The sequence below is a fragment of the Cygnus olor genome, chromosome 1, assembly GCF_009769625.2.
Source record: "Cygnus olor isolate bCygOlo1 chromosome 1, bCygOlo1.pri.v2, whole genome shotgun sequence".
NCBI classification, from domain to species: domain Eukaryota; kingdom Metazoa; phylum Chordata; class Aves; order Anseriformes; family Anatidae; genus Cygnus; species Cygnus olor.
Genome location: NC_049169.1, coordinates 93371406 through 93383848, shown reverse-complemented (window position 1 = coordinate 93383848; position 12443 = coordinate 93371406). Strand labels below are relative to the sequence as shown.

Below are 12443 nucleotides of genomic sequence, written 5' to 3'. Positions count from 1 at the left end.
ACCCAGTCAACAACACCCTCTTCATGCTTTTCCCACCAGTCAGAAGCAATAATCCGCCCTACAAATACCAGCCACAAATATTTGTCATATGCTCTGGGTGCACGCAAGGTAAACCTCTACAATATTTCATCAGCTAGAGATACAGAGGACACGAGTCAAAAGGACTGTAGTGCTGGAATATGGACCCTAACTTAGAGACTGAAAACTGAACAAAATGAGAATCCCTGAAGTTGGCAATTAAATCCTCAGCTCTCGACTCGTGAAGGATCACTTATTAGTGACAACATGGTAGGTCAAGGCTGTAACACAGCATTTTAATGTACTGCTAAGATTGTTTCCAAACAGCAAATTTCATTAAAGAAAGAAACCTAGCACTCTTTGCACGGTTAATGGTAAAACTCCATTTACAAATCCGTACAAGAGACAGAATATTCAATCCAAACTCTAGATTACTTCTCATTTCTTCTTGGCTCCTACAAAACCTGACAGCTCACTAATTAACCTCCGTGGACTAACTGTGCAGTACCGAGTAACTGTTTTCCATCTGCAGCATGTCTAAGACAAACTTAGAAATTGCTTACAGAAGCAATTGCCTTTATTTCTAGGGTTTTCTTTTATTTTTTTAAGGGGAAAACCCCAACTTTTTTGGTCAAATATTGTCATCTAGCAGGAAAGGTTGCTGCTCAGAGAACTGTAGCACAGCAATTGGAGATTCCTTCTGAATAATCAATGATGAAGACTCAGTAATATATTGGGTGTTCTAAAGTAATAGCTAGAAGATGCATTTTGGATAATGTACAATTTAATGCATACCTTCAGATGTAAGTCTCCAGAGAAGTTCTTTTGCTTCCATCACAGCAGAATACTGCATCTAGGTCACTGATTGAACTTTGATCACTGATAGCTTAGTATGGTATGTTCTACTGCTATTATGGGCATTTATGGTCTAATTTTATAGATGATAGTAATATCTTTATGCCACTTCATATGAAATCGAAAGAGATATTTTTGCCTAGGATTCCTGATGTAGAGTTGGATTTTTTTAATTTTTTAATTCCACAGCAATGGCTACAAGGAAAGGACAAAAACTGAGCAGGTGCCATGCTTTTATGGAACTGGACTGGGCAGCAGCAGGGATCTGGAAGGTAATGATGCAGCAAGTGTGAACTAAAGATCTACAGATGCCAAATCTGGATCTCACCTAAATATATAAGGGTTTTACAAGTTATATTCCTCTACCATCCATAAAATCAGGATCTGGAAAAGACGGTGGAGAATTTTGAAACAAATTAAGCTATTTTGCTGATTTTTGAACCAATATATTGTCCTCAGGAGCTGATATGTCCTGCTTGGAGTTGCACTAAGTAACATACTTCACTGGAAACAGTCCTGTTCCAAAAAACTGAAATCCATGAACTTGGACCCATCAATTCTTTAACTCCATAAAAAGACCAAAACAAAACTGAAGTCTAAATATTTTCCAAACAGTGCTTTTCAAACTGTGGTCTAGGATTTCAAACTGTGGTCTAAGATCTCCGCAAAAGGTCAAACCACAACAGGAAAGCTATGGCAAAATTTAAATAAAGAACTAAAATCTTTAGATTTCAGCCCATGTAAATAGAAAGAAAACTGGAAAAGGGGAAAGTAATAAAGGAATGTCCAACAATGAGTTTAATGGATGGACCTTTTTTCCTGTTTTTTCCTAAAAACATCAGTTAGGAGAGCTTCCTAATAACATTAAAAAGCAAGTTTTGAAACTAAAATATATACAATTCACCAGTTTTGTGATAAGTGTTTTCACAGGTACCCAAGCATTACAGCCTCCTTTTCCTCTGCCACACTCGCTCCTGAAACAGTAGTGGTGGCTGGAACAGTACAAAAACTAGAAACGACCACTTTTGAAGATGAAAAGAAAAAACTAGTTGACTGAGTCCTGAAAGGTAGAGGAAGGTGAAGTTAGACTGTGTTCATGGTGTGACAGACTTTATAGATCTGACTAATTTTAAAACCATGGTGTGGCTCTCTTCAAAGAAAACCGTATGAAGTCTTCCATTTTGTGTGCCAGGTGGAAGATCTGAAAAGCTGAAGAGGGACTCTTCAGGAAGTGTAGTGTCAGAACAAGGGATAATGGCTTTAAACTAAAAGAGGGGAGATACAGAATAGATGTTAGGAAGAATTTCTTCACTATGAGGGCAGTGAGGCTCTTGAACAGGTTGCCCAGAGAAGCTGTGGATGGATGCACAATCCCTGGAATTGGGATTTGGGCAACCTGGTCTGGTGGAAGGTGTCCATGCCCATGGCAGGGGGGTTAGAACTGGATGGTCTTTAAGGTCCCTTCCAACCCAAACAGTTCTATGATTCAATGAAAATAGAAGGAAAATGGTGTAAAAATAAGGGTACTTGCTGCAATTTTACATACTTCCAACACAAGCTAAAAGGGAGGGGAAAATTGCCTAGAGGTTCAAGAAAGTATGTAGGGCAAAGTTAATAAAGGGAAATAGGAAAGCTATATAATGATTATCCCATGTCTACATCATAGCTAGACTTGATATTCATGAGAAACTGCAGCCTATATTCCATCCTTCTATCTGTGCACCCACGATGCCAAAAGCTCTGCTACCCAATATAAGTAAGCAATTAAACATTTCTCACACCTCTGTGCTCCTTAAGACTGTCATCCTACACACTTGGGAGAGGACTAGGCCTCCCAAATTCCCCATACTGCAAAGACAATAGAAGTCATTGTGCAGATTAAATGGACTTGACTTAACAGTAATTACTATGCAGAGCATATTTTTCCGCCATAGGAAATCACTATTCCACATGGAACTTTGGCAGAGGTAACTGTTCCTGCACTTCTCAAGTCATGCAAAAGGAGAAGATGGAAGACTGCAGCACTGAAAACAGCTGAAGAAAGTCTTTCATCATAATACTGAGGACTAGAGGAACTGAGTACAGTCCTGGGACATCAGATCAATAGTTGGGGAGATGCCGGTGGTTAAATGACAATCATGCAAGACTGCCCCAATGTATTGAGCTTCTGTCTATGCAGAGTGTGCTTGAATAACAGCATGATCACACAGAGCAAACAAAACTAGGCATAAGACAAGGAAATATTTTCTTAATAAATAAATAAATAGCGCTGAGCTTGTTTGAGGAGTCCTTCTCCTAATTAGGTTGGAAGAAGAGCCAAAAGAAATGGGCAGTGCTTACATGTGAACCCTGGAGTCAACAACAGTTTATTACAAAAGCCTGTAAGCCTTGCAATAGAGTACCAAAAAATCCAGCATTTTTCTGTAATCTTCATAGTCCTATCCTAACATCATTGTATCTTTCACTGTAGTTCTTATCTCTTGACTCTTGCTGTTACCAAAATCTAAGCTATCTGCATCAGGAGATTTTTCTCTTATATGTGGTTAGCACACATTTTGGTACTAACTGCAATACCAAACAATACTTGATAGTGGTAATAATGACATGAGTAGGTACATATGAATTAATGCCTATAAATTTATAAAAAGCTTCCAGCTGGGGTTATTTAGCCTACAGGAGAGAAGACTCTGGGGAAACCTTATAGGGGCCTTCCAATATTTAAAGGGGACCTACAGGAAAGAAGGGGAGGGACTCTTTTATCACGGAGTGTAGTGATCAGACAAGGGGTAATGGCTTTAAACTAAAAGAGGGGAGATTTAGATTAGATGTTAGGAGGAAATTCTTTGCTATGGTGAGGCACTGAAACAGACTGCCCAGAGAAGCTGTGGATGCCCAAACCATCCTATGATTGTATTATTCAGTAGAGATTTGAAGACTTGGTATGGTCTCTGAATGTATTATAACAGCATTCTCTTTTTTGTTTCATACCTTAAAGAAATACGAAATAAACTTTTGAAGGAAACCACCTACCACGTCATAAAAACAGTTTGGTATGTGCATATATCCTACACATCTCACCTTTACTTTACAGTTTTGTTTGTTTGTTTTAATTGATTGGTGTTTTTGTGTGTGTTTAAAATTATAATGATTATTAGTTTTATTCTGTTTTCGCATTTCCTGCTATTTTTAATCCTCAAGATTATTCATGGCTGGAAACATACTCTACCTTGGGGCACAATCTGAAGCAAAAGTCCAAAGAGACTACTTCAAATGTGCTTTTAAGCACCTTTTAAGCACCTTTTTAAATGTGAAAAGTATATTTGAAATCACCAATTAGGCAAAGGATCAGAACCTAAAAGGAAGCTTTACGTATCTGTGAAATGCAAGCATCACAGGCTTTTTGATTATTCTTAATACTTTTTTTGATTATAAATTTTTCACCAGTAGACTAGTGGGACAGACACATCCCCTATTTTAATGACTACCTGAATTTTCTGAGGGACATTTGGCATATCTCTGACTAATACAGCAGAACTGCAGCCTTCATATTTTCCTTTATTACCTTCCAATTACTGCCAAAACAAACATGCATGAGAACTGTTTTCAACAACATTCAGACTCTTTTTTGAAGGCTTGTATAGAAAATAGTGTTGCAAAGTTTCCTGGACACTAGTGGTATGTTCTATGAACTTAATTGCCCTTAAACAAACCACCAGAAAGAAAGAGGAAATACACAACTAATTTAAAAATATTTCAAGATAGAGCAGGGATACAGGGACTACATATTTTGGCAGAAGAACCAGCAGAAATACCAAAGTAAAAATGATACTATATCAGATGATTGGGAGACTTAGAAAAATAAATCAATTTTAAGAAGTCAGAAACTCTAAAACTATTAAAAAACAAAGCAAACAAACAAAAAAAACCCTAAAATTCTTTTGGAAATGGGAAAAGCGAATTGGATGCAAAACAAAAACAAAACCAAAAAAAAAACACCAAAAAGAACATCTGTATTTAACATTCTAGGCTAGGAAAGGTTCATGAAAAAAGCTATGGGACAGTGAAACTAATCTTAATGAAGGAGAAGATGCAGATGAACACCATTATTACTACACAGGAGACAGAATGAAGGAAACAATAATCACAGTAAGCCCCTTTCTATATCAGGCTTCTCCAGGTTTATTACAAGCAAGCACCTCAGGGAGAGAAGTGTGGAAAGCTCTGAATAACAACTTTACTTTGACAGATTCACATACGGCAGATCTTGCATGACTATTATCATAGGAGAAGTTACTGCAACACTTTCTTTCTTTGAGGGCAGTTTTTAGTTCAAAGCTAAGAATATATAAAGAGCACAAAGAATGGAGTTTGGGGTATGCCAATGAAAATAGGCATTCCTGTGGGAACAGCCCCATCAAAAAAACTCAAAAACAAGAGACCTGTATGACAGGTTAGATGGAACATTACAGAGCTCACTCCTAAAACAACTGCTTGGAAGCTAGACTGTAATTGCTTTGACCAAAAAGATCAGTCTTGTGTTTTAGTTTTGACCGTTTTCCAAATAGAGTAGATGGTACATTTCTCAAAACACTGTGAGAGTTGCTCTCAACATGAAAAACTTGAAATTTCCATGTGGAAGACAAAAATTAAGCTGACAGGTAGTTTATACTTTTCTCTGATTTTTCTTTGCTAAGAAATGAATGATATTTGCATTAACTTACAAAAATACCTCAGCCTGCATTAAAGAAAATGGGCAAAGTTGAGGTTAACAAGATCGGAAACTACCCACATAAGATAAAACCATATAATAATTTAGATTGGAAGGGACCTCTGGAAGTCATCTGATCCAGGCCCCTTTTCACAACAGGACCAACTTAAATTAGGTTGCCCAGGGTTCATCAACAAGCACATAGACGCTCACTGCTTGAATGACGGAGTAAAAATTGAGTAACTCAGTACTTGATTCAGCCTAACTAGAAGAAAGGAGGATGAATGGACTTTGGCTATTTCACACATTTAACAAGAAGGACAAAGTAGGGAATAAAAATATAGTAAAAGCTGTAGAAAAATTGGAGTAAGTGTGATACTGAATGGAGGTTGGACTCAAATATGACCTGAATCTACTCTAAAATTCCTGAAGAATATGAAGGATAATAAAAGCTAACGGCAATACAAACTTATAAATCAACAACAGTGTATATGTGATTAATAGCTCACAGAAGGACATCTATAACAGAAACAATTCAGCAGAAGACATTAATAAACAAGAGAAAGGTTTCCTCTTCAAGCACCAGCTAATTGGATATAACTATCTGTATAAGAAGTGTATATAGTTATCTAGCTTGTATAATGTAACCATACAACATGGTTTGAGAGATTTCAGGTAGAAGTGAATATCAGAAGCAAAATACTTGATAAAACTAAACAGAAATGTAAATCCAGAGTATCTGGAGCCAGGTAACTGCTTAGTGCCAGGAACAGCAGCAGTTTCAAAACTCTGACCAACCAAATAATGGATATCATGATTAGTACTTTCCATGTTGCTAAAACTAACAGAAGTTTTCTAAGATAGGATAGTGAAATACTGAAAACACTATGTTTGACAAATCTCCAGGTGAAAAAGATGTCCTATTTTACTTACAGGACAAGTACTACTTTAAATAAGGGCCACTGTCAAGTGTGCCTCACTATGACATGATGGAATGGATATAACACCCTTTTTCTTTGGCAAAAGGTGCAGGAATCTTAGTGTTTCAAAAAATCAAATTGTATAGGGGTTTGTATAATTTTTTTTTTTTTAAATACCAAGCACTTTTGTTGGAAAGCAGATGACTCCCCAGATTTATTTAAAGAGTGTCTGTCCTCACATTGACAGATTTTCAAGTTCTTCTCTCATCTCAGATTCTAGATGTCTTGCAATCAAGTCACCAAGAAGGCATAAAGCTGGCTTATGTATTACAAGACAAACAAATGAGATGACAGACTGCCCTAATGTATAAAACTTTTGTTTAAAAGTAACCCTCACAAGTTGTTGTATGCCTATGAAGGTTCTTCATTTCCTTATTATCACGGCCTGAATTTGTGAAAAACAAATACCTGATAACAGTACTGGAAATCAGAACTCCTCTTCTCTTTTGGCCAATATATTTTTTCTGGACAGCTGCAGTCACACATGCATTTTTTCAAGAGAGACTCTCACAGTCTCTCATTGAGAATGTCTTCCTAACACAGCCCAAATTTCTTAAATATTCCAAGTCTGGCCATCAGCTCCTCATCTTTAAATTGTGCCTTCTCTAAAGGAGGAGGGGTATCTGGCTTACTGCAGAACTTTCCAGAGGTATAGCAGTATGATCGTTTTGAAAGAATAACGTAAAAGAGAAAAGGAAGCAAACAGCATGATCTGCAGGCACAGATTGACCTAGCTTTTTCCTGATGCTTGCTCTGCCCACTTCACACGGGAGAGTTGTTTGTCTTGCTTCACTCCTCCTAGATGTGGGCATTTAATTCTTTAGTTTCTGGCCAGGCACTGAATATCCTTCCTACCTATTTTACCTCAACAGGACAACAGATCTTGGGCGATGGGGCTGCAAACCTTCTTTGTTATGTACTGCTCCTAAAGAGTAAACACCTGGAGAATTACAGGCTTGAACTGTAATTCTGCTGCTGTAGAGCTTTCACATTCAAATTTACCCATAGAGACTGAGATATGTTATCCACAGTCATGATTATTGTTTTTGAAAATCTTCATTTAGATCTGCCTGGATTAGATCCATCCTGAACTTTCTTCAACTCTGGAGGCATTGAACCTTTAGAGCAGCATATGGGATTCACACAGCATCACTGATGGCTTCAGAAAAGTTGGAAAACTAGCATCTCAAATTCAGCTTGTCAGCTTCTCCAAAGCATTTCAGGGCCAAGAGGTTCTTTCCCAGCTGATCCACCTTCTGCTACTGATCATCTCTTTCCATATACTTTCTGGTAGTGTTGTAAATGTTGGTCCTTTGCAAGAGGGATTTCTTTTTCTCTTCCAAGTTTCATTTCCAGCTCTACCTCTTCTACAGCTCTTTCCTTTAAGGCTAGTTACGGAAAAATCTGCTTCCCAGATTTAATGTATTACTTGATGAATTTTCAGACATTTTGGGAGCTCAATTAATTTATTCAGATGTATTTCACTGTCTCTCTTCCTCATATTTTCAAGTCAGTTTTATCCACTGGTCCATTTACTTCATCTAGTGAGCAGTGAGCTCATGACAGCTAGGAGATCTTTATTATAGACATTTGTCTTTCCTTGCAACACTAAAACTGTCTACATGATGCCAGTTGTCTTCAATCCCTTTCCTACTTTCCCTGAAATTAATGGCCAACAAGCCTGGATTCAAATGGCAACAGTAACAATTTCTTGTGTTTCTGCCAAAGCTTTCAAGACATTCTCAAAATTAGGAAACACATTCTGAAATGAGAGTTTAATCAAACAAAGCCTCTCTGAGGACTTTGCCTCCTTGAAATCCTGTGGGACCGAAGGGACACCATTGCAATTCATATCAAACCTTTTCAATTTCAGATGATAGCCTCCTGAATCCAGAAAGACTTTCAGGGTCCTTCCTTTCTGGTGCTAGGGGAGTAGGGATTACAGCCATCACCCCACCAAGGAAAATTTATCCCTTTATGTCCTAAGTCATCATCTACCAGTTAGTGTTGATTTCGTATCTAGCTTGTTTTAACAAAATCCACACTCCAAAAGACAACTTTTGTCCATGGTCTCTGGTCTGCTGTTGATCACCAAAACCCAAAAGTCCTCTCATAAGACTGACAGAAGTGTTACAAATTAAAGCCAAAAACTATTTTATCTGCTTCCCATAACTCCTGTCTTTCTTATGACCTTTCCAACGGTTTCAGGTGGGTCTGCCTGTCTCCACCTTGCTTCCTTTCTTAAAAAGCAGCAGTCTAAAAATGCTTTCCTCTTTTAGCCACCTGGACATTATTCTCAGCATCCAGGACTTCACATTGCTTCTATGTCTTTTTTACTCTTAATCAGTCCATCTAATTTTTGTCACCAAATGTGACACAACCAATTTGAATGTGTAATGGAGGACAGTCTCAATAACAACTCACACTTGTTTTCAAGGATGCAACTGCATCATTTCAAAGCAGATCCTAAAAAAAATAGAAACAGAAAAGAAAACAAACAGCGCCCACTGCCTTTCTTCAGCTGCTACTCCAAAAACCTGTTGTTTTGCTGTCTCTTCTAAGCCTCCTCAGCTGACAAGATTTACTAGACTGATGCTTGGTCACCAGCATCAGTTGTATTGCTAGTGTATCATAACTGACACGTCATGACACATCTGCAGTTCACTCTTTCACAACCAATGTGCCTTTAGAAGATAACAGAGATGATCATTATGCAATACACAGCAGTTCTAGCCCATCTTTTGTGTTTTGGAGTCTCTTAGAGAAGTTCTTTTTGGGTATCCCAATTTGCTTAGCCTTTCTTTTCCATTTCCCTTCCCCCTCCACTTTCTGCAACAGTTCCTTATTCCTCCCTTGAGAAGCTGCTGCTCACAAGTAGGTAAAAGTTAAGAACTTATGCCTCAGATTAATCCACATACTGCCTAGAAGTTAAGATTCATGAGGGGTTCTACAAAGAATTTTGTGCTGTGTTACCAATTTAAAGATAGTAGTAGAAAAGGGCAGGCTATCTGAAATGGAAAATCCGGTTACCAAAGCCAAATGGTCTTACAGGGCAAAAGAAACTTGTCATTCACTAACTTTCTGATGCAATCAATAAGTAATTCAAAACACAGGACAGTGCCTTTTTTTTTTTTCTCACTGCTCTGAATCTTATCATGAAGAAAGAAGAATTTATATATATATATTTATGAGATTTTTTTAAAACTGAATTATAATGCTTATTTGGCCTAGTTGCCCAAGATGCATGCCATCAACTGGAAGTCACTGACCCATTTTTAACTTGCCAGCTGTTTTTATGTCCTGAAAGAAAATTGGCCCAATGTGTCTTTCCTCTTCACGGTACTATATAAAGGTCAGGCTTCGTACAGTGGCCTAACTTGCATTCCAGTAATTGAATGCATACATCTACATAGCCAAGGAGCCTGTATCTGCTGTGCTGAGTATCCTTAAATCTCAGAGAGAGAGGACTGTACATATAAATCTTGATCTGACACATCAGGATAATATTTCTTACGTTTGTCTTGTTTCTTTGTCTGCTAAATTTATCAAGAGATTAAAAAAAAAAAAGCATTTTTTTCCTTTTTTTTTTTTTTTTGCAATCTGTCCAGACCACATATGTGTTCTTGGAAATTTCGTAAAGTTTCCTCAGATCTATCTTATCTGTTCACTTAAAAGAAAGTAAAACCAAAACATGCCTTTTTCCTATCAGAGCACAAGTAAAACCAATTTGGTCTTACATATGTACATGTGAATATATAAATATTATATATATATATTTATTTGAAGTAACTGCTTTTAAATATATATGTGTATATATGTATATATATTTGAATATATTAGCATTTCAAGTGGCAGACAGCTGACAGACTAAATTAGTTGAAGAAACTTAGAAAATCATTTTATTTAATTACCTTGTGTCAGGTTTTAGGTTTTCCACTGTAGAATGGGTTTGATTTGTAGTGATAATCGACTTCTCCTTTTCACCATCACTTGCTCCATTTTCAGTTGACACAACTTCATACTCTAGAAAAATACAGGAAAGAGAAATGTGTTTAAATAACAGCTCTCCCTTGAGCTTCTTCATTGCTCTCCCTTTGTCTCATCTGATTTCTACTCCTACTGTCTAACAGGCTGTACAGACATCTCATGAACAAGTCTGGATGTTAGTATTCTAAAATGGTTAGAAAAACTCCTTAGTGTTCCAATTACAGATTGCTGAGTGCCTGGCCTCTCATCTTTTCTCATGATTCAGTTATGGGACAGAGGATACTCGATATCTCACCTCTGCCGAAAAGGTACGCTACTGACAGAATACTGAACACAAGTAAGTTTAAGTATCCTTCAGTTTGAATAAAGAAGCATCAAAGATGAAAGTACGGTTTCTAAATGCTTAAACCCTGATTAACTTAAAATAAGACCTAGTAAAACTTAGGTTTCCACAGGAAACTGCTCATTAATTTTGGTGTGCTCTTGGGGAATCTGTCAGTTTATAATTAAGTACTTTTGTTTATTTTTGTATTTATATTATTTGTAGAGACTTACTACTTTCTTTTCACCTCACTGGTACATACCACCAAGCGCGAGGCATGCTCTAAACAGAGGAGTAAAACCAGATGTTTGGGAAGAAGATAACCCTTCAAAAAATCATAACCATATCCAAGATATAGTCTCTCTCTAGCATGCATCCTCTGACATGAGTCACAACTCCAACACAATTCACAGCCTCTTCTAATAAAAACACTGAGTATATTGTTAATTTTCCTCTCAACACAAAGAAATTCACAACCTCCCAAACCCCTTTCTTTCCCTGAGCTAAAAACACACACACACACACACACACACAAAAAAAAAAAAGGAAAAGCCCTTATTCACCACAATTAAGCTTCATTAGAGCAATGATGCTTATTATTAAGGACTGGACAGAGGCTTGATTTCCACTGCCTTAGGAATATCTAGATAGAGAATCAGTAGATAACTTCACAGGAATTTGATCTATCTGCCCTTCTGCTAGCCCCAAGTCACATGATTTAAACTTTTTAACTCATTCAAGTTGGAGAATAAAGGATAACACAACAAATGCATGGGCATGTGCTTCCATGCGCACACACAAAGAACTACTGGAGTGCATCCAGTATCTGCTTGTTACTGTGTATTAACAATGATCCTCAGTGGACTAGACAACACACTGCCCTCCATCTCTGAGACAACTCAACAGGAGTAGCAGGGCACCAGAAAAAAGTTCTTGGTCCCTGACATTTTGCAGCTTTTATGAAAACAAGGAGGAAAGCTTGATCACTGCTTTAGTTATTATTTGTCAGATCTTTCCATTACCAAAGTACAATTTTGTTTTTAGTAATACTTAATATTATGAAAACCCTCATGCAACATATTACCTAGTAGTCAACAACAGTATTTTTTTTAAATAAGGCTCAACAAATTATCCACAGTTCTATCTGAAACTGTGCATTAAAAATAAAGATGTGATGCCCAAATCAGAACATTGAAAAAAACATTTAAAAAAATACAAAAATAAAAGGAGATGACAGAAAACTTGATTTAAGTTTTTCTAAACAAGTAATAACATTCTTGTGCCAATATGAAGTAATCACCTTTTGGAGAAAATGGGATTCATCGACTTTTGTTGACTACAGAAAATATCCTTAGATGAGTCATTAATGGACTTATTTTTAGAAGTTAAGATGAAGGACAAAACCTCACTGGGAGTATTTGTAAGCCACAGAATTCAAACATTTTGTATTATGCATATTCATGCCCAGAGAAAGGCAATGAAGCTGGTGAAGGGTCTAGAGAACAAGTCTTATGAGGAGCAGCAAAAAAATAAAGGAAATGAGACTGTATCAGAAGGCAATCAGGTCTTGCTT

General features: G+C 37.1%; 1 protein-coding gene across 1 annotated transcript in view; it reads right to left on the bottom strand.

Moving 5' to 3' along the window:
- LOC121075988 (ABI family member 3 binding protein) overlaps positions 1–12443 on the bottom strand; it is a 151478-nt gene that overhangs the window by 11174 nt on the left and 127861 nt on the right. The window contains 1 exon segment of the mRNA XM_040569840.1: positions 10473–10584. Within this exon segment, the coding sequence (XP_040425774.1) occupies positions 10473–10584 (112 nt within the window).